Here is a 24406-nt window from a genome sequence, read left to right on the forward strand (position 1 = left end):
CTACCTCCTCCCCCTTTCGCTTGCTGACCGATATATAAACAGCTATATTTCCAACTGGCAAATGCTGGTCTAGTATTTGTGGCATCGAATGATTCAGTATTAATTGTGGAGCATTTAAATGAAGACATTTTCCCGAAGCGCTGCTAGGAACCTACCCCCCCTTCTTCCTATTGATTGGGCGCGAGGATTATAGCTTCTGCCTTCCTCCAGCGATTCCCTCCCCCCCCCCAGTTCTCCCCGGCTCTTATATCGTATCTCGCTCCACCTCCATAGCCCCCGACATCCCTCCTTTCCCACCCCCTTTTTACGATCCCAACGCAACGCCGCGTGGTTGATTCAGTTGCGTCAGTGCATTGAGCAGAGGCGGCCGAGAAAGCGAGCATCGGCCAACTTAGACATCTGGGAGCGGCGTGCTTCTGTGAAGCGACCAGTAATCAATCCAGCAGATTTCGTGACACGATTTACCCGGTGTAATTTTACTTTCGGATGATGGGGAAAAGGAATATGTAAATGTTGCTTCTGGTGCACTTTTTGGACTTTCTGGAAATGGTATAAACTTGCGACAGACCGTGGAACTGATTAGATTTGTTTTCTTTTCTATAATAGACAGGTATGACTTTGTATTTTTTCGTTTTATCCTATAGTAGCCATAACCATACTTGAAATGAAAATAGACCTTTTAATATGGACTTAAAATATTGATCAAATTTTCTACATTTCAGTGCTATTTAGATGACAAAAATTTCATCATAACGGCTCTTATCAATAAGAATTTTAAGTACTGAGTAACCCAGGTAGTACGAGACTGAAATATTTAGATGATATCTGACTTGTAAACTGCCTTAATATTAAACTGAAAAGTCAACTATTCTTGACATATTATTGCTTTATTGGAATTATGAAGAAGAAATGCTTGATCTAGTCAGAACCCGTTTGTAACGGTTATTAAAATGTGAACGCAGCGTAGGTTTAATTGTTTAAATATAGGTTTCTATTTATTAGTGATTTCTCAGTACAACATTCCATTTTATCATCTAAAGTATTCCTTATAATTTTGTTCGCGAACATAATGTAAAGATAGAAGTACAGAATGGCTGCATTTAATGGCACTTTAGCTAGACGACACTTCGTAGTATTCTAAGCAAAATATTTCTCTACAAGTATACTTTTTTAAAAACTCTTAACTGAGAGTTATTGAAATCATATTAAAATAAGTTTCGCTCTCAGAGATTACCAAATGCAAGAATTCTACATGATGCAACAAGCCAATGGCTGTGGGTCCAACTCCCCTTCACCTTTTCAGAATCATCACCACCAGCATCAGCTGGCATCCTCTCCAACGCAATTACCTGCAGTGACAGCTATCCGAACGTGGCATCCCCACGTTTACGCGAAACCTCCTAGGCACCCCACACCTCACTTCATAGCTGATATTCTTGGTTTCCGGGACAAATCGCCAGAATTAACAAGTAATTATTGTACGATGGCTGTTACACCACCTCCACTCCAGCAGGACACTCTAATTGCGCCTCCTCTTGTAAATGGGACAGCTTTGCCAAAACAGTCACTGATGCATCATCATCAAGAACTTAGAACTCCAGTGGAACAGCCACTGAACTTATCCTGTCCAGAAAGCAAGAAATGTTCTAACTCACCCTACGTTAATTCATCAACGACTGTGTCCAGCTCCTGTTCTCCTTCTACAGGGCCTGTAGACTTCGAAGCACCATCTTTACCAAATGGCAGTGTGCCACCAGAAGCTATTGTCATTCCAAATGTTGTGTGTAAACTAAGATTAGAACTGGCACAGAAGTCCGGAACGCCACCCAATTGCAATCCCGTTAGGACATCTCCCGTTAATGGGAACTTGTGCATTAGACCCATTGTGAGGAACGATGAAAACTTAGTGACTAATGCATGTCATAAAGAAGGCCCTCCCTTAGCAGGAGTGACGACAGTAATAGCGAACTCTCTAACCATACCAGAAGGCAGTCAAGCACCCATGAAAGGTAAAATTTTGATTTTTAGTTTCTTTGGTGGCGTGAGGTATAAACTTTATTGAAATATATAATTCTAATTTTAATGAAGAACTTGAAGAATAGTTACTTAATTATAGAAAATAATTCTTGGCTAAAATGTCTCTAAGAGAGTACGTTTTATTTTCAGCTGATAATTTTAATTTCAGAGTGTTTTGATAAAATAATTAAAAAAGGAATTGACATAATTATTTTATATTTTTAAGAGTGTCTTATCATCTGTGAATTCCAAAACTACGTTCGTAAACTTTACACAAGAAACGTTTTTGATTAAGTAATAAGCTTGTAAGCTCACTTGTAAGTGTAAACAGTAAAAATCTGCAGTAATGTAATATTTTTCAATAAGTATATTCATCTAGTTAGGATTACTTAGTCCACCAGGAGCTGTAAAAGTCTGAAATTAAATTGCTAAAATCCTTACTAGTTAATTAATACTGATTAATTATTTTAAATACTAACATACGAAAGGTAGAATGAAGTAAATTTTTCACATTCATGAAGCGTATATCACCTTCATGAAGCGTTTTCACACCAGCTTTATATCCCTAGATGTTTGTCGTGCATTTTAAAAGTACACTGTTTTCTCATTATGCTTGATAGAGTAAAGATTGTATTTAAGAGTAAAACTACATATTTCTATCTTATAATGAAGAATAAATGTAAATCATGACAATGTAAAGGAGATCTTATGCTAAATTATTGCTGAATAATTTACTTTTAAAATTTTTACCTAATTTAACATTTTCTTATTACAGTATTACTATGTAATTAGGTGGGAGACTGATGTAATATTGCAATCATCCGTTGTATTATTCACAGCGGAAAGAACATGTATAGAAATTTGACAAGCTGCAGTATAAGGAACGCATTTTATATGAAAACGAAAAACGCTGTACTCAGATTAACTGTAGTTTTTTAAATAAAAATCAAGTGTTTATGAATGAAAAGAACTAAAACACTCATAGTGGCTTTCGTTAAGTTAAAAATACGTAGACATTTCTAAAAATTTTGAAAGACTTGTGGTATCTTGAAGTATTTGCTTTAGAATATTATGTTAAATATTTATGAGCTTTAACGTGTAACTAGTTTCAAAAGCATGTATACTCGATAAAAGTTTCTTTCCCTTCGGAATCCATTCTTCTTACTTCTTCTATAGCACGTATTTTTGAAATGCGAATTGACTATAATACGATTGATTTATACGGAAAAGCACTTTCCTTGAAGAAAAGCATATGTGGCATAAAAAACGATCGAAATAAGGAGACGGAAGGAAATCAGACGAATAAAATGAGGAAAGAATTTATTTTGATAAAAATTATTGCCTACCAAATTAAGATTTTAGTTTTGTTTGCAGATTTTTCTTTTACGTTCTGTATATTGAATTACAATAATGTAACAAAATTTTTAAAAAAATTACAGTCATCCGGGTTTCTTTCTAATTTCCTACGGATGAGGTTTAGATACAGTTAGACCGAATATGCAGAGAATTTTATGCACTAAAAATGTAACATTTCTACCCTAAAAATAACAGAAACATAGCTCCACAGATGGGAACTAATTTAAGTTTATTTTATTCATACTAAAAATGTGTTTCTTTAAATTTTGCTTATGTCTGTTTCTGCGGCAATAAAATGTATGTGTAGGTAGAACGAAAATGTGTTTTTTTCAGTTCTTGAGTTGGCGGTTTTATTTCTTGCTCTATCCGCAATTACTGACAGAGAAACTTGATACAACGGAAGAGTATTCTGTTAGCTTTTCTATTTAAAACTTATGATTGGTTCATTAAAAAAACAATGCATTTATTGTATCCTGCTCTGGGTATAAAAATAAAGGATGCACAGCGCTCCATTTGATGTGGTTAAACACACGAAATGTTTAAGATAATTAATGAACGTTTTATAGGGTGCTCATTGTACTCAGAAGCAAATGGCTGTCAGAAGTTGGCAAAGAAAGACAGCTGGACCAAAAAGCTGCTTGGCATTGTTTCCCCGCGAGAAGTATTTTCAGAGTACAAATCCAGCTAATTGTAAAACTGTTTTCTCGCCGGATCTGCTAACTGTTAAACTATTTTCTCCCGTAATCGAAATAACTGGAAGATGGTAACAAAGTTTTATATTCTCAGAAAGAAATTCAGTTATCGTCTCTGAGGAACATTAACTGTTTTCTAGCAGTAACAATAACTGCCTCCTATCTTGTATCAAAACAAAACAGGAATCAACTTTTAAGTTACATTGAATATTTAAAAAGTATTTCTTGGAAAAACTATTCTTTCAGTTTCGTGTATTTTTTTTTTTTTTTTCAAATTTTAAGATTAAAAATTTTTTAACTAATTATTGAAATTTAATGCGGTATGCGTACGTAATATGTAGGTTTTCAAATGTAAGTAGTTACTTAAAAATCAACCCTTTTTTTAGCTTTACTATTTAATTAATGAATCAACCCTTTTTTACTATTTAGATAACAGTACATTTATACGAGGGAGTCAATAGGTAGGTTATTGATGGAATGAATAGTTAATGTATATTTACATTGTTTTTCCACAGCAGAGAAAGAAAATTTGTGAAAATCATAGCCAGTAACTTAGTTAAATCGCCTAAATTACCTAGTGCGTATTGTCAAGTTTGCAGTTACAAATCACATTCTTAAGTAGATAATATCCAGAACCGTAGCTAAAGTTTTTCAGTTCCCAGGGACAACTGAAGATTTCGCGCACGCTCCTATATGCCAAGAATGGGAAACATTTAATTCTAAAATTTCGTAATATCAATTTGCCTCCCCCCCTGGATGCTGCGCTCATTACCCCCTCTAGCTACGCCCCTGATAATATCAAGAAAAAGTTATTTCCTTGCTTCGGTAGATAACAGAGTATTAAGAGCCTGATTATTATAAGTCCGTGGTTCGATTCCTGGCGAAGGCGTTGTTCATTTTTCAAGTCTCCTGCTTCCAAAATACATAAGTTTCTGCAATGTAATGCAGAAATTCCTGCCGTTTTAGCATTGACTCTTTAAATCTTCAGTCTAAGAATCTATATCTTCATCTTGGAATATTAGTTTTACGATAATTAAGACTAATTAACTGAGCACACTGAATTAGTTTTATTAATTAAATGAAATTAGTTTCGAATCAACAAAATCATTGTAAATTTTAGTATCATATATAAAACCCTTAATATATAACCCTTATACCCAAACAATGCGCCCGCCTTAAATGCACTTCTGTAAAGCATATGCATATGATTTGTACAGCTTAATATAGATGAAAATTAAGATAGATGATTTATTATCGCTTCATCTTACATTAAAGGAACGTTTGCTTGATAAATGAGTATGCTATTCAGACCTCGAGAACATTTAATTATTTATCTAATTGTATTAGCATTTAGACCATTTAGTTATTTATTTTAGAAAATGCCATATCATATCATTATTAATATATGTAAGCTTCTCTTTTATTGTGCTAACACTTTTTTTTATCTTAAAACATTCAGGTGTACAAAATCTTCTTATGTGTGAGGCTGCACAAAAACTAGGTAATTGTTACAGAGTATTATTATATTTAATTTTAGCAGTGAATTAACAAAATATGTTACTTGGATTATATGCAGAGCCTTTGCTCTAAATTAGCATTTTTAGAAACTTATACTGCATTTATTATTTTAACATCATAGCAAAACTAATGAGTTTTACAGCTGATCATGAGCAAACTCTCATGCAAACAACTGTATGTTACATTATACAACCATTACAAATCTTTCTGCAGCAGGATTTTGAGTATTATTTAACAAAAATTCCACGCTGTGTGATTTAGCAGATTACCAAGTCTCGCTGAAATTAAAAATACCGCAGTTTGACCTCCAGGAACAGCAAACTTTGTCGGCGCCCGAAAAATTAATGAATCCGCGTGGCAGAGAAGACTGATTGTACCCGATGACAATGCAACCTGGTTTGTGATATTCTAGACAGATGGAATGAGAGAAAGATTCCCATTTATGCACTTAATTCTCTTAGTAAGAATTTGTTTGGATGCAAGGGTTACCTAACGAAAGACTGAATAACAGAAGAAACAAAATGGGCAGTATACCTTTAAGCTTAGTATTATATGCGCGGCCACAACATAGAAAATCAATGATTTGAATCTAAGCGGAGATGATACTAAATAGTTTTAATAGTGGGAGAAACACTGGATCATGAAAATTATTTACGAAGATTATAAAAAATTAGCGTATTGATAACTGGGAATTTTCGTTACGATTTCGAAGAGCAGATTTCGTTACGATTTAGCAGAAATGATTTTGTGGATACAAAACTAAACTTAGCAGCACAAATACACACTGATAATCACTTAGCTTCCTTTTCAATACAAATAATTCCATATTAAGGTAGAATTTTGTTAGATATCAAATTTAAATTAGCGAGAGTTGTTTGCATCTAATTTTGTCCTATTCCGTAACGAAAGAGAAGAACAATTTAAACATCATAAACTATACATGATTGAGTAATGTAAAGCCTAGAATTGAGCATTGGGATGTTACTAGAAATCGTAAGAAGGAAGTTCTTTTAACTCGCCTCAGAATTGATCACATTAGAGTGACACATATAACTACCTTTTGAAACCTGAGAATGAGCCTTGTTTGTTCAAGTTGTAATGTTTGTCTGTCAGTCCTTCATATTTTATTTGAGTGTCCATGTTTTAATAGTCTCCATCAGAAATATTTTAATAGCTGACTTACCTCTCGACCGTTTAATCGGAAGTGATATCAATTGTAATTTATTTTATTATTTAAAAGAGCTTAGCTTTTATTACCTAATCCAATCTGTTTTGAAAGATTGTGTATTGTATTTTAATGTGCGCTTTTATGACTTCATCCTCTGGATTTCATACATTTGGCCACCTTTTCTTTATTTACTAAGAAATTATTTTTATTTCATCAAATTAGATCATCCTACCTCATGCTTGGCGCATTATAATCATCTTTGGTTTTACGCTAAAATATACTCGCTCAAAATGTTTTGCAGGGGTTACGATCACATGTAACATATGTGCATTAAATGTCAATGTTCAAGAAGTTATTTTGCAGTGTTAATTTTCTAGAACGACTGTAACGAAGGAAGAAATCACTACCTATTAAAAATCATAATAATCTCAAGCCAATACTAGAGTTTTGGATTTATTTTAAAGCGATATTTATACGTATTTATCTCAGCCTGAAAATGGAGCATTCATTCCGAACGCTTCATTATTTGAATTCATGTTCCTTACTAGTTTAAATACCCAGGGAATAAAAATCAGCTTTATGATTTATCTTGGTTTTGTATATTTTTAAGAATATCATCGGAATAGACATAGTTGATACAGGGCTTTTGTAGGATGTAGTGTACAGAAAATCGAAACACTGCCATCAAGAAAATCGCATGAAGTGTATATGGAAATTATAATCTTCGAACAACACTGCTTAAGATTCCACTACCATTGGGTGGAAGGCCAGAGATAACAATAAGAACCTCATTTAATATTAACAGTTTTACAATCCCAAACAATTCCTAACAGAATTTTTTAGTCCAAAGGGGCTTTGTCCCTGAGGGACTATTGTTTTCGTTTTGGTCAGAGATTACGTCTTGTTATTAATAACAATAATTAAATTTTAAAATGCTATTAAATTTTCATTTAAAGGTTCTGATTCCTCGGACGCCATTATTTCATGAAATACAGCAGACATCTACATGGCATTCTGTACTAAAATAAATTATATGCTGACCATATATGCTTTTATAATTTCTTGACATGATATTATAGATATTAAGTGTGATTGGTTTATTCGGTTATAGCAAAGCACACTATGACTATCTATCTAAGAGGAGGGATGTCTTTGTGGAGGACTTTCTAAGGAGAATTGGCTCAGATTTACGTTACAGATAGCAAACCAGTCAGCCTATTCACGTGGCATCATAACCAAATCGAACAACTAATATTCCATTTCAAACTACGGCTCTTCCCATTGCTATTCGAACATGCTCCAGTTATATCACGAGAGCACAAGTATTGTCGCGATAATTTCTTATAGTGCGAATAAACAAGATGCTGTTATTAATAATCTATTTTATTCCTGAACGTAAATTGAAAATGCAATAGTTTATTTATAGAATTTTTGACTATTGATCTCTTAAAATACGTGGACAACATTCTTGGGTTAAAGGTAGTTAATTATTCACGTATTTTAATTCGTATTCAAATACATAGGCAGTATATTTTAAACCATCTTTTAACCTTTCTAACTTTAACTCAAGTATGTGAGTGGCATTCCATAATGAGCATAAAATATTAAAAGAATCTTATTATTTTATGTGATGAAACAATTACAATGATAACATACATTTATACAGCAGTAATATTTTGAACATATACGTTATATTTCACACTGAAATTCTACTGGCTAAAAAGTTCAAATTTGTGAGTCATTATCAGTTAAGGAGAGTTTCCTCCCTTTTTGAAAGGGAACATCCCCCCCTCTCCATCTCATTAGAATTAGGGTTGTAATGATATTAGCTAGGGAAGGGTGTCTGTTTCCTGGAAAGACTTCCTCTTCCATCAAAGGACTACTGGAAAAGGATTCTTAGGGATTACGCGTTTCTTTCGAAGAGCGGGCTCTTTTAATCCTTTCTATACTTCAAGTGATATTAAGGGGCAGACATGCTGAAAGGCTTGTGTAAAACGACCGAATTCTTTCAGCTTTTACCCAAACTTAGATACTTACTAAACTTATACTAATGCTATGTTATTTCTTTTGTCTAGACAGTTTCTTGGAAGAGTTTGTGGTTTTTAAGTAAATAATGCATAAAATAATTATTGTACAATAAGTTTGCGAAAATATTATGTAACAGTAAATACTTTTGTTATTGCATTCTATTAGTAAAGAGTGTGAGTGAAATGGAAGGGAAAAAAGTTATTTTATTCAAGTTGTAGAGCCATTAGGTATTTTTTCGAAAACAGGAAAGATGAAAAATGAACAACGCCTTCACCGGGACTCGAACCGCGAGCCTCTCGAATACACGCCGAGCGTGTTAACCTCTACACTACGAAGGCATGCTAAGAAGGTGGGAGAAATATCTTACAATGTTTCCTTTTATATTTGCACAATAAAATCTGCAATATTATAAAAAGGTAAAGATTATTATATTTTTTAATTAAGTAGCCGTCATTTTAACATTACTCAACTTTTTTCTTCTGTCTTTTGACCAGCAGAAGGGCGGCCGACCCACTGGAGCATTAGCATACGGGCGGAAAAGTCCCACTGTTGTTAATTGTCTGTAGTACAATGCCTAGAACTCACATGCTTAGAAAGAGTCTTCGCCGAATACGTATGTACTCAAACTGTTGAAGGCAGAATTTGCGACTGAAAAAGATTGTAACAAATATCTAGCAGTTAACAGTTGAAAGGGCCGATAAGCAAATACAACAGGGAAAAACTGAAATGTTTCAGATTTTAACGGTTGCCCAAAAGGATTTTTTAAGGTTTTCTACACTCGCGATCCATTTTTTCTAGTCATTTTAACTTCCTTATTAAGCATCGTTTTCTTCAAATTTACACCATATAGAATTCAGCAACAAATATAAAAAAAATTTAATAGTAGCATATGTTTAGAATTATCGATGCAGTGCTAAGTGTTAGCATGCATTTTCCATTTTTTTTCAGTCTTTTCTTAGTTTATAACCGATGTTCAGTTTTCTTAGTAAGATGGCTTATAATTTTTTTTTTTCGTCTGTTTATTATGAGCGGTTTGTTTGCTAACTTTATTTATTAAATATCACGTTCTTTTCCTTTACTCTACATAAAATTCAGTTCAATGGCAAAATTAAAAAATACTTAAAACAGCATATCTTTAGAATTCATTCGCGGTTTCGCTTGCTGGAGATAAAAATATTCTATTCCTTACGGTGTTTCCACTGTTCGCTTTCGATCGTTGAGTTTGTTATCAAAAATTCTTTAAGGTTTTACAAAATATGAATTAAATTGTAAAAATAATCTAACGTCATTCTATGAAATTTTGAATATTTTTAATTAGATATATCATGAATTAAATGCATTTTTAGTCCAAAGGGGCTTTGTCCATGAAGGACTATTGTTTCGTTTTGCGATTTTGCGTTGAATCACTATAAATGTACGTTTCACTTTTCAAATCTGCATAAATGTATGTATATTTCGCGCACTGTGATAAAACAACGGTACATAGAGCCATCGGATTTTGAATGACGTAATCCTCCTACGAATATGGGCATGTGGAAGACCAAATTTGAAATTTGTTTTATTATTGATTTCATATTTTGTAACACTTTAACGAATTTTTGATTAACAAACTCAAGGATTTAAAAACGAGCCATGGCAACACTCTTAAGGGGGGGGGGAAACCTTTTTATCTCCAGCGCGCGGAACTGTGTATCGGAAATTCTAAAGATATGCTCATTTGAAATTATTTTGCGACATTGCTATTGAACTGAATTTTATGGTTTAAGTGCAAAGAACATGGTATTTAATGAATAAAGGTAACACACAAAACGTTAAAAAAACGCTCCTGTGGATGTAATTTAAATTCTGAAATATTTCAGATTTTTTTAATTCTTTTTTATTTATTTATTTATTTATTTTTAGCCCAAAGGGCGTTAGCCCAGAAAGACTCTTAGTCTCGAGGCGGCATTTTGCGTTGAACCACTAAAAGTGTTGAAACACTTTTCAAATTGTTGCCTCCAAATGTTATCGCCCTATATTATGTTTAAAGCAATTAAATAATGAAGAATCTGCATGAATGTATATATGTTTCTCCAATTGTGAAAAAATAATGGTACCTTAGGCATCGAATTTTGAATAACGTAATCCTCCACCGAATATGGGCATCTGGAATAAAGCATTTTTACATCCAACGCTCGAGAATGCCTATCGGAAATCCTAAAGATATATTGGTCTTAAATATTTTTAGCCCAAAGAAGCGTTTGCCTAAATGCTCTTGAAAGGTGTATGTATATGTAAATGAAAATTATGCCTTAAGCCGTAATATAAAATCTAAAAGCTTTCAGAATTTTATTTATTAAATTTAATTTTTTTTTAATTTTGAGTATGTCTGATCTTTTATAACATGCAACGTTTTATACTAGAATAGTAGCTTAATGGTTACGTTTATATAGATTTTAGTGTTAAAGTTCTTTTAATTAATATGTCTCTGAAGAGCTCTTTAACCTACTTGTAATAGTCAATGTGAATTCAACATATTCAGCGGAAATTCGGAAAGAATTTATTGACTTGATGTATTTTGAATAAAATCAGCATCATTCCCTGCGGTTTCTTGCGAAGTTACTTTGAGATAATTTTCAAATTTGACTAACGCAAAATTCAAATTACTCAAAGTTTTACAGAACACATTACTTACATAACTTAAGGAAAAGGTATTAATGTAGTTACTGAATAACTGGAACCTGCAAATATTTTAAACTCTACGCATACATTTAGGCAGATACTGTTTAAGCCTGGTGAATTCATACAAACTAAATACTAACAGTCCATGATAGATATTCAGTCAAAATTTGAATTCGAAAATGTTCAGAGTTACGAGTCTTCTAATTTTACATATCTAAAACGGAAACGGCTTTTTGAAAACTAACGACCGAACGCAAAGAACATGAAACAGACTTCTCACATGTAATATTATTACGCCTGCAGTATTTAGCCATGTGCAGAAGAGAGATTAGGAATACTGCCTTTTGTCACGAGTAAATACGATGAGTTCTTTGGAAAGGGAGGGAAAACCGCTATATATCACGTGCGCTGTTAGTGGCTATTCAACTGTAGGAAGCGAAATCCCCCCCCCCTCCATCCTCCAACAAGAATTCGCCACTCACTTAATGCGGGACATCGTCCTAGCAGGTCAAACGTTGCATAAATTCTTTACGAATAAGTTAACGTTACATGAATCATAGAATTCATTCTCTCTCTTTAATAAGCGTGGCGTTTAGAGAGGCACAACTTTCAGCTATTCAGTCGTAATTCGTTTAACAGAGACGCGTTCTTGAATTCTTCACTAGAAGTGTTTTCGTATTTAACAGTTAAAAATTCTTCCCGTCCAGGAATATATGAACGCTTAATTGAATAATTTTTCATTTTCAGTGAAAGCCTTCTATTTTATAGCACTGCATTTTTTCCCCTTTTTTCTTCTTCTTCCCCCTCCCCCCTTTTTAAAGTGGCGCGTTTTTTTTCCTAGTATTTGTTGCAGACGTGTTTACTTGTCTGCTTTTTTTGTCGAAACTTGTTTTGTTTGTTCTTTCATGTAATAGACCTTTTTGATTAACCTGTTCTTTTTTATATTATCCTTTCATATTTATATAAAAAAGAGTTACCAAAAAGAAATGCCTTATCTAATGGAATTTCCATTAAACTGAGCGTAATTATCTTAATGGATTTTTCATCTGATAAAAGCTAGAGTGATCATAGATCCTGTTCGATACAATTGCTGATAATATTCTTTTGCACATTTTGAAGCAGCTTTTCGAAATTTCATTCCAGTTTTCGCCAAAATTTTACAGCTTTTTTACTCAGTTACATCACATTGTTAAGCTAGTATTATATTTACATGCTTTTATTACATTAATTATTAGTTATTATAATTATTGTAAAAGGTAATATTATAGAATTTATATATATATTTGATCTTAAAAGTGAATTCTCAGTGTGTTTTTGTGTGTTGTCAGTGTTTTATTAAACTCTTAACTCAGATGATTCTACATTAAGAATTTAATTATTAAAACCATTGTGGAATAACGTAATAATATTACAGAACGATGGATGAAGAGATACTTTTTGGTGTGGGTGTGAAAATTATCCACTCGAGATATCAATCTTGATATTAATATGTGGAAGCTTTGCATATGCAATAACTTAATTATCAAAGCGTCAGAAAAACTACTTCAGCGAAAAGGTTATTTCAGGGTCCAGTACATTTATAGTCCAGTACATTTCTCTAAAAACTTTCAGTATAATAAAGCTTATCAGTCACGTCATTTCTGGAAAGGAATTAATTATCATTTCAATTCAGATATTAGAACGGGAGTACAGAGTTGCTAATTACAATTTTTCAGTGATTAATTAACGCAGGTGAGAAAAAAAGCAATAAAAGTTTGTCGAGATTTATCTGGGCTTATATTATAAAATTTAAATTCGTTTTCCTTGACCTAAAATGTCTTAGTTTAGAGGAAACATTATCAATGAAACATCAAAATAGCGCATTGAAATGAAACATCTAACAAAATGTCTCTCTTACTGAAGACAGAATGAAAATCTTTAATAAAATGAATTAAATTTTAAAAAATCTGAAGGCTCTCAGATTTTATATTACGTTCAAAGGAGGGGGGGGTTCATTTACACACACACATAGAAGTTTCGACATTATTTAAAAACAGCATATCTTTAGAAATTTAGTTTCAATCGTTCAGTTCTTTTAATAAAAATTCCTTAAAGCTTTACAAAGTATGAAATAGATAATAAAACTAATTCGAAGTTCAAAACTAGGGCTTTCAGGCACCCATAATCGGATGGATGACTGACTACCTTATTCAAAATTTGATGGCTCTAGGTACCATTGTTTTTTCACAGTGCGAGAAACTTACATACAGTCAGGCAGATTCTTCAATACTTAATTTAAATATAAAACAGGGCGATACAATTTGGTGGCAACGATTTGAAGAGTAATTCGATGCAAAATTCCATTTCGAGACGAATAAACCTTCTGGCCTAAACTAGGATCACATATTATCCTAATATTCTAAAAATCTAGATAACTATATTTTCATCTTCAGGATAAATAGATATTTACCGGTGTAATATATATATATATATATATATATGTCATAATAAAAGCAAAGGAAAAGACGGAACACTGTAGATGCGTGATTAGACCCATATTGAAGAAGATTTTGATTGCGTAGTATGCTAGTAATGCTAACTTGGTAATATCTAAAGAACTTGGCAGTCGAGGCAGTTTTAATTCCATTTTTATTTGCAACTGATATTTGTGGCCACAATCACTCGGCACTCTAGTCGTGCTTTTCCACAAAAGATTTACATCTTTGATATCGTTGAGATAAACAGCAAGCCAGCGAAATTACGTCTTAGCATTGTAGAGAGCAAAGCTGAAATGCGTAGTTATGAAAGATGGAAGCACGGCGGAGAGAAAAGTTTTGGTTTACAATGGCAGTTTCAGTTCCCAATTATTACGTCATCAGAGCTGCGCGGGCCATAGAGTGATCTCGAAATGACGCAATGCAGAGAGGTTATTACGATTTTAGAATAGACAGGAAAAATTAATGTTTATAGTTATATTATCATTCTGATTCATATATTTTTATCTTACATATATATATTCCTTTTTTTCATCTTATATTTCAAAACTGATTATCGAATTGAAAAATAAAGGACTACGAACTGTTGATAAAAATTTAGTATAGTTTTACATTTACGGGAGAACATAATTGACACATTATCCGCTGTTCCTTGCGCAGAGCATAAATGGAGTCCTTGAACTGAGCCTACTTCTGCATTTAGAAACGGAGCATTTTTTACGATTGAACAATGACTCACAAATACGCATACATAATTTCCATTAATTGCAATTTATTTTAACTTAGTCTTAAAATTATTCACGGTAACCATAGTATCACATTTGCTTTAAAGCAATAGCATGAAGAATATTCTTTTTTACCTTGTTTTCTAACTTTTGCAGCTTAATGCGCAAAATTCTTGACCACGAAGGTCTCTTTTAGTTTGCCTAAAAATAATAAATATTGTATTTTATTATTTGTTATATATAAAACTGAGCAAACTATAATCTAAGTGGCCAGGCGTACCGGATTTTCACTGACAGTCCTACATTTCAAAGTAGTTTCCTGTTTCAGAGAATGTCCGGCATTTTGAAAGTTTTCCGAAATTTTGTAAATATATTTGATTTGGAATTCGTTAGTGCTGTTGTGTGCATGAAGCCATGAAGATATTTTTATAGGGCACGATGTATTCAGTGACTAGATAATCGTTCTTTCTATGTATACCTTTGCAGAAACTCAGAAAGACAATAAAATGACTAATTTGTAAAGTTATTTCTGAATTTCTCTTCCATTTTCATCTCCTACTTTGAGAATGGACATTGAAATTAAACCATCCGAAGAATTTTAAATGGGTTATCTTTTGAAATTATCCTAAGATGTAAATGCGTGGAACAAAGCTTAACTTTCGAAAGGAAATATTTTGATGAAGATCAATTATCTCTGGCAACGAATTATTCAGGAATTATTGTATTTAAATCTGAAAAATAAAATAATTGTCCGACTGTAAAACTGAAACTGAGCGAAACGGAGTAAGAACTTTCGTGTAATCACAACAATTATTCTCCTTCCAAAACCTGTAACATTAAGCATTGAATTGCTCTTACCGAGAACAGTTTTTGCAACGCACAAATCTGTTTCAATCATAAATGCAGTGAAACTTCGCATAACAACTACCCAACTACGTCTAAAAATGGACAATATTTTCTGAGAGCATAAAGTAATACTAGAATCTATAATCACTAGTAGTATATTCATTAAGGCGATTATCGACCACCTTCACAGAAGATAGAATTTATTCGAAGTTGTAGGATATGTGTGAATTCAGTGCAGCATGTGGTCAATTGAAGCACTAAACTGAGAAAATAAAGTGTTTAAAATAATAAAGATGTATGGTTCAAGGATTTTTTTTTTAAATCTTTGAAACTGTCTTGTCCCGTACTGACTCCATAAAAGCCTGTATATTTTGCATTAACAGGAACTTGAATAATTGAATGGTCATCTGCCCTTCAACAGCATTATTGAAGATAAACAACTATTTCATAAATATTTATCGTATTTAAGTCATAGTAAAAAAAAAACCCTTCTTATGACAGATGGCGAAATAGCTGAAATTAATCGGGCATCTGGTCATGCCATCAATCATACTAAAATGCTTAACTGTTGCCAAGGTATACATAAAACGCTTGAATATTTAAGGTTCTTTATTTTATTTATATTTGTGTTAATAAAATATTCACGGTATTGCGCTGCTTTTTTCATAATCGAATTAGCTTCAAAGCGTTGTTAATATCTTACCCACATATCCAGCTAACCCACATAACCAGAATTCTAAGTATTGTTTATCTCGAAATCCTTTTCGTCAATGGTTAATTTGCTGCAGATGTTTTAACATCCTTTTCCGCAAAATAAATCATGATATGTATGGATATTATTAATTTTAATTCTTATTCAGGCAGTTACAATTTTTTTTTCTGAACACGTGAATAAGATAAATTTCGTTATTGAATTAGGGATAATTTGTTCGGAACTGAAATTTTTGGATAATAAGGAGGTACAAATTATGATGGAAATACACATTATATACAGTACCATTCCAGTTATCCGGATCGCTTGTTCTTTTTCGAGATTAGCTACTATCACTGTTAAAAACTAAGCTTAAGTGTTTTATGTTCTTTTAATAGTATAAAAACTTAAAAAAATACACCATGCACCTTTTTTAGAATTTATTAACTTTATTTAGTTGAATGTGCATATTAACATTCACTGGTTTATTATGAAAAATAACTTATTTTAAGTCCATAAGCGTCTCATACCCATTCCTCTGATTTAATTAATGTCATCCCACACACCGTAGATACGTAATTTACAAATATTAACTAATAAGCAATTATATGAAAAATATTATTACATCATAAATATTGCTTGTCCAGTTTGTCTACTGTTTTTTGTGTGTATGCATTCTAGCGTACATATTTTATTTACGCTATTACTTAAGAATTTGATAAAAATAGATCAGCTGGAGCCAATAAGGTTTTGTAAAATTTTAATCCTTTCCCTACAAATACTGCATTTAACTAAAAGGTATTACAAATACCAATAAACCATTATTAAATTTAATTCGAATTTTTTATATATTCATAAATTGCAGTTCAGTATTTGTTGAAAAAAATATCAGGCTATAATGAGTGACAGCAATATTTGTATGAATTTTTAGAATATGTTGTTTCAGGCTTTATACCTATAATTTAAAATATTTTTTATAAATGGTATCACTTGCGCAATCACGGGGGGGGGAGAAACCCTTGGACTTCCGTATTTTAATTGTTTACTGGTAAAGGGCATGTTCGAATAAACCGTTTTGATTTATTTACAAATATTTTTATTAATTTATTAAAAATTGTAAAAGGGCAATAAATGTAACCAAATTATACTTATTTAACCTAAATGAGAATTTTTCGAAAGCCGTCCATGCATCATTCCGATAAGTTAAGCCGATGGAAATAGTGAGGGGTCAGATCTGCAATTACCTCAGCAAATTAAAAGTCGTAATCATATTCATTGCATTTTTACCCAAAGTATGTATTAAACTGCAGATTAAGAAAAAGCGGTTATTGTAATTGAAATAAAGAATTCTAGTTGTCAATAACGCAATTTAACATATACACTTTGGGTAGGGCGAAGGATTTTCTCAGAACTAACAATCGAAAGGGAGGAATGAAGTGAAATTTTCAATTAAAAAAAGCAAAATACACAAAACATTCTGGGAAACATTTTTACCATCATTTTCATTTAGTTTACTTCTCAGTAGCCTAGCGTCTGAAATAAGTGAATCGGGTTGGAATCCAGCGAAGGAGATGGCTACTATGATTTCCCCATATTTAATGTAAGTAAGACTCAGTTACACTTAGAATATCCTCCACAAAAGCATCTTTACTTTTAAGCGGTTAACTCTCGTATGCTTTACGTTATTTTAATAAATAAACATACAAACATCTGCTACAGAATATCAAAAGAAAGTCTTATTGATAAAAATACTCAGTCATTTGTTTGCTGGAAGATTTTCAATTGAACATTTATTTGAACATATCTTTCAAGGCTCTTAAAAAAATATGTGTTGGTAAAAATAACAAATTTCAGTTTTCTTTTCTTGTAACTCATCGGAAATGAAAAATCATATGAAATGTTCCCCTTATTCGACAATTTCAATTGACAGCGAATCGTAAGGACGTTATCGTGTTGTTGTTTCTTGAAACAAAATCAAAGGAACGAGAGTGATGGCTTTTATTTGCCTATTTTATTCATTTAGAGAGCGCAAATAAAGCTATACAGAGCTGCACTTCATTCCACAATGCTAATAGGATTTCAGATAGCGTGTATACCCGTATTGCTTTTGAAATCGTGTATGTTTTAGAGTAACTTCAGACAGAGAAACTCGCATTGCAGACCGGATAACATAAATACCTAGTCAAAACGCTTATTAAAACTGATTAGCTGGCCCATAGGATTAAGAAATATGTTAAAATAAAAAGAAAGTATGTATAAATTGAAACAATCAACAATAATCACGTATAGAAAGAAGAACGTTTTAATTATATGCAAAAACATTTTCACAAATATACGTGACGCTGTACAACTATAATTTGTTGCTAATATCGCATTTTCGTAACTCTTCAAAGTTTAAAAATTTAAATTCGTAGTTTCATTAAGGAAGATTAATTATACTATTTGGACGCATAGTTTAGCTCAAAATCAATTTTCATGTTGATTTTCCAAACATAATTCATTTTTCAGTGCAGGACATAAACTGCAGCCGTCGAAATTTTGTAAAATGTATTAGGAATTGTAGGTGAGTTTGTAGAGACATTAAGTTAATTGGAAAAAACCGGAGAGATGAAAAATTAGCAAACGCCTTCGCAGGGAATCGAACCACAGACCTCTGGATACCGGCTCAGTGTGCTGACCTCTACACCGTAGGCACGCTAGGAAGGCCGGGAGAAGTACCTTATATACTCCCTCTTTTAAAGGGCGACTGGGGTTTCAGGGAACCCAACCGCCAAATCCTGGGTGTGGAGAATCCTCATCCAACACCCTTTTAGTTCGGCGCCACTGTAGAGTCATTAGGTTAATTGGACCACGGACCTCTGGATACCGGCCAGCATGCAGAACCACTACACTACAAAGGCACGTTAGGAAGGCGGGAGAAATACCTTATAAGTTTTAATAAAGATATGTAAGAAATGGAATTAAAACGTCTATAAAGATTTAAAGACAGTCTAATTAGGCCTAGAGGAGTACACAAGTAAAATTTTGTGAAGATAGCACTTATCTTTTAATTCTGTGGGTGTTCCCAAAGTGGGTACACTGATTGAATAGAGCTTCGAAAAGAGTGCTGAAACGAGCATTGTTGTCAATGAACTGATCAATGAGATGCGGAGAAACAAAGAATACAGACTCTCAGTTGTCCTAGATATCGGTGAGCCCGGTCTGGGCACACCTAGGGTTCGCCGTTTGATTTTAGGCAAGATTTCAAGGTAAAATTTAAAACTAATATAGAATAAGGAGATTAGCATACAATCGAAAGATAACATAGAAGTTTCTTTTCAAACAATTCCTTTTATACCCTAAAAAAATCTGGAAGATTTCTTTGAAAAATGAGGGTCTTAAAAAACTAAACATGGCTAAAATATATGGACTGTTTTGTATTGAGCTGCCACCTACTATAAATAGAAAAGGTTCAGAGTAACCTATAGTAACGTATAAATCTTTTTTCATTCAATTTTTCTGTGCGTACAGAAGGAAATTTTTAGGTGTGTCCAGACCGGACACACTGTGCCGCAAAGGGTTTAAAATCTAAAATTATCAAATTAATCTAAAATATTCAAATTTATAATTCATCTTCACCTAAAATATTTAAATTATATTTCAATGCCATGTAGACTATTTAAATTATATTTCATATTCAATTAAACGGATATCATTGCCAGAGTTAAAGTAAGTACTTTTAAAAGTTTCCTTATATGGCATGTAAAAAAAAGAAAAAAAAAAAAAAAAAAAGAAATCAGTTATCAGTTCAGTTTCTTAGAAAATATACCGTTTATTTGGAAACCGAATTTGATATCTGCATACAAATTTCTGTGCAAAGATATTCTAAGAAAGTTACATTTTCTAAGAAGAAGCCTTAGAAAACGATGAGATGAATGAATTTGAATCTTTACAAGCAACTAACTTTTGCTTACGTGCTGACGCTATTTTGGACACTATATACTGTCGTGATGCGATTTCAGAAACTGTAAAATTAATTTTTTTTAAAGATAACAATTTTTTCTAGCTAGAATTTCATTTTTAATTATTTTAAATGAAATTCGAGAAATTTATTTATCTTTTATATTAAATAAATTATATTCAGATTTGCACAACATAAAATTAACTATTTATTAAACGTTTTAATGCAGTTTGAATAATATTTGTTATTGCTTAAGAGTATTTTAAAATTAATTCTGAACGATTAGAAACCTTGAAAGTAATATAAATAATTGACTAACACGTATATTGTGTAAGTTGCGTGAGTTAGGTGTTGTAATCTTAGCATTAAGTAGCCTAAGTATAATAGACAGTTCTTATTAAAAAGATTATAAGCCAAATATAACTGCAGTGCTTCAGTGTACGTAAGCGAGATAAATCATCTGTTTATCTACACGGATATCAATGTTATCGCATATGATTAAAAAATATTGTTGATATTACACGAAGATCAAATATGAAATGCTTCTACAGTAGATGTGTGATGTTTTACGATAGAAATTAATAAAATAGATTCATGTCATTATATACTTTACTTTCCCATGCAATACCGAAATTTTTTACAGTTTTTTGCTGATAGTTTTAAGCTATACGTTTCTTTTCTTATATTTAAAACTGTCACAGATATTTTCATAAAATAGTACAAATGGTTCAAGCTAGCTTCGTAAAATGTAGACTATGTGTAATTTAATATGACAAAATAACTTGTGTTTCTGATGTTAGAAGTCCGAATTAAACTCTTTTTAAAATCTTTAGACGGTTGGTTACATTTTTTTATGATACGTTGTATTAACATACACGTTTCAGGTACAGGGTGTACATGGGTGAGACAACAGAATTTCACCATGGATTAAGCACAGTCCCATTGTATTAAATTACCCTTCACTTCATGTTACATATATCATGTGACTATTGTGCAAACTGTGATATCCAAGATGTAAATTTTAATGAACACTGTGCTGTGTAATTCCAGTTAATAAAACATGTTTCAAGTTTGCGGATTATTCGAGCTCCATATATTAAGTACGGGGTACAGAACCATTTGGATCCGTTTTTATAGTTATAATAATTAAATTATATCAGTTTTATTTGCGCTAGAGTGTTGTTAAGTTTTGTGTGTAATGTTTTTTAGTTTCTGCTTTATTATTAAAGCGATATTCTTTAAAGAAACATTTATTTTCCTTTATGTATCGCAAAATTCAGATAGAAGATCCCATCATAATCAGTATTCTTCTGTGGGAGATATGATTTTTGAAGTTCTGAAGAAAACCTTATTAGGTATACTTTTGGCTCTTCTCGGATATGAAATTCTCCTTTATTGTAGGCTTTCACTTAAGATGTTCGATTCCATAATATCAGTATAGTTTTATGAAATTGAATTAATATGTTTTTAAAATATGAACACAAAAATATCATTTTCAGTTTTGCTAATTCCTTCCCTGATAAGAAATGGTCGAAGCTTCAATCAAATGACCTACTTCTTGATGTTTTATTTTGACTATCCGTAAATATTACGATGTAATTAATCTCAGGTGGTCATACGTCCCGAATTTCCCGGGACAGTCCCCAATTTTCAGTCCCTCTTCTGATTTTAACAACTCGCTGTTTGGTCTCGAATTTATAGCATTTGTCCCGAATTGTCCCGAAAAACAGTAGTTTGAGAACATAAAAGTTCAAATGCATAAACATAAATTTACTTGAGTAGATTGCAAACTGAAAGTACAAGCGTAAGTTAAGAGACGCCCGCCATACTGGCCGCATAAGCAGGAGCTTTCTCATCTAGCGTATACCTTAGAAAAACTGTAGTGGGAAAGCTCGGGTTCTCATTCCTGTATTTCTCTTCTCAACCCAACAAACATACTCGGAATTTTTCCTCCCAGCTCACAGTTGCAGTTCAGACTTACAAAGAAAACTGCAATTTTTAATTGATATATTAATTCTGTTGTGATTTCAATTTATAACATATACATACATTTTTTAATTATCAGCGGTGCATTATCATTTCGAATTCATTGAAAAAGTCTAATTTTATTTTACTTGATTTGAGATTGAATTTACGTTGTGTCGAGGAGGACTTCAAAATTTTCGGATGAACTGATATTAATTAAAAATATTTTGAATAGTTCATCAGCTAATTTTGAATACAGAAACGCAAGGGTTTTTCAGTGGGGATTGAGTCTGATGTATCCTCCTCTTGATAACGTTACATCAGATTTAATCGAGTTTCTCTTCTTTATTTATTTTTCTGGTTTGGGTATATATTTTCAAGTTTTAAAAATTTTTAGATTTTATTTTCACATTTTATTCTTATTTTGTATATTTATAGAATATTTTGAAATTTATTGGCATCGAGGTCTTTGCGTAAAAATAGGTTCTAAATTTTTGTCTATACTGATCAATTTTCAGCAGCATATTGCGCCGAAAAATTAAGTTTTTAATAAAAATTTTAATTTATTTACTAAAGTAAGATTGATTATATTATTTACTAAAATAAATTTAGTAGAATGTACCTAAATGAAGAAATCTAGAAGTATGAATTTCTGGGTATCCAGAAGTATGAATTTAATATTTTCGTGATTTCATACTTCTGGATTTGTTCATTTAGATATATTCCACTAAATTTATTGTAGAAGATAATATAATCAATCTTACTTTAGTAAATAAATTATGTATATTATATATATATTTGGACCTTACGTATCACCTCCACCACAATAACAATAATAACAAAGTAATTTATTTGTAACAAAAATATTTAAAAAATTATATATATAGCTTTTCGAATTTCCATCTTCGAAATCTGGTCACCTTAGGTTAATCACGTGACCGGATATAGAAGTTACGAAAATTCTCCGCAAATATGGTGGATACAATATAAAGGGTAATGTTTTAGTAATACAGTTAATTAACTACAGAATGAATCACGCATACTGTTTATCTATACTCTGCATGTAGTATATACATCTATTAACTACCTTAAACCAATAAATATATAACTATCATAAAAGCAATAAATTGCTGGAATACGGGGTATGTTACATTACGGACAGCATTATGGAGGCCTCTTTCTACTATGAGTTTGTTCTACCAAATCGCAAAAACGGTTTTATTTATTAAGCCTTACATTGATGTTTATCTGTAAATGAGACAAGTTTGCGGATTATACTAATCATTATATTATGGCTTTCGAATATATTTTTCATATTACCATGTGTCCCAGTTTAAGAAATTCCTAACTCTCTCCCTATAAAACTCCAAGTTATACTATGCATATAAATTTTCTTCCACTAATGAAGAATATTTCTAAATCACTTTCGCCAACTAATAACATTTAGTTCTCCGAAAACAAGTTTTGTTTCGATGATGATAAAATCTTAAAATAGAGGAATTTTGAATGTTATTTAAAAGGTTCGTTATTTAACCGCTCTTCATTTTGCTCTTCATTTTGCCAGTAAGTCTGAAATTTCGCCGCCTCAAAGAATAATAATATTTGGCTAAAGATTACATAGCTCGAAGTAGAATTTTCGGTTTGATCTGGAACTGACTTTCTTAAAGTGGTTTATCAGCAACACAAAGAAAACATCGTTTACTAAAACCAGAGGAGGAGGAAACTTTCCATTTTTTTCCTTTTGTTTTTTCTTAATTTTTCTTTTTGTTTAAATTGCAAAATTAAATTGGGAGTACTACTAAAATTTCTTCTAATTTTATTCAGAATTTGCTCCAATTTTAGGCGGAATAGAAGCAAAGGTTAGACTTCAGTTAGCACAAAGTCTGTAAATATGCAGTTGTCAACGGAATACCACACATAACAAAGTACTTTTATTTTGGCATTTGTTTTTTGAAAGCTGAAAACGGTGGAATTTTTTAACTTCACCTTTACCATCTTTCGTTTTTTCATACTGAAGTTCTTAAATGAAAAAACTTGTCCTTAAAAACTCTGCCAAGATTTAGAGGAAAAGAAAACCGAAATGACTAAAAATTGAACCAAAAATAGAAACTAATTTAAACCTTTCTATGTAATTTTCTCTCCACTTGCGAAGTGCTAGACGTATTTAGTGACAACTTATGACCGTGACCTTCTTGCAAGTACTTCTGAAAGCAAAATTATATTTTTTTTCTCCTTCCCTGCGTTCTTTTTAAGGAGAGGAAGAAGAATAGCGAACAGGTGATGAAACAAAACATCAGATTCATCCCATCATCTCAGTCCGACATGA

General features: G+C 32.1%; 1 protein-coding gene across 1 annotated transcript in view; it reads left to right on the top strand.

Annotated features, from left to right (window-relative positions):
• Window positions 1-240: 240 nt before the first annotated feature.
• Window positions 241-24406, top strand: part of LOC118205675 (uncharacterized) — a 243535-nt gene continuing 219369 nt past the window's right edge. The window contains exon 1 of the mRNA XM_035377971.2: window positions 241-2009. Within this exon, the coding sequence (XP_035233862.1) occupies window positions 1238-2009 (772 nt within the window). The 5' untranslated portion in view covers window positions 241-1237. The remainder of the gene's footprint in view (window positions 2010-24406) is intronic.

Source organism: Stegodyphus dumicola, chromosome 5 (genome assembly GCF_044657685.1).
Source record: "Stegodyphus dumicola isolate Sdum_Otavi_A_Nest chromosome 5, ASM4465768v1".
NCBI classification, from domain to species: Eukaryota; Metazoa; Arthropoda; class Arachnida; order Araneae; family Eresidae; genus Stegodyphus; species Stegodyphus dumicola.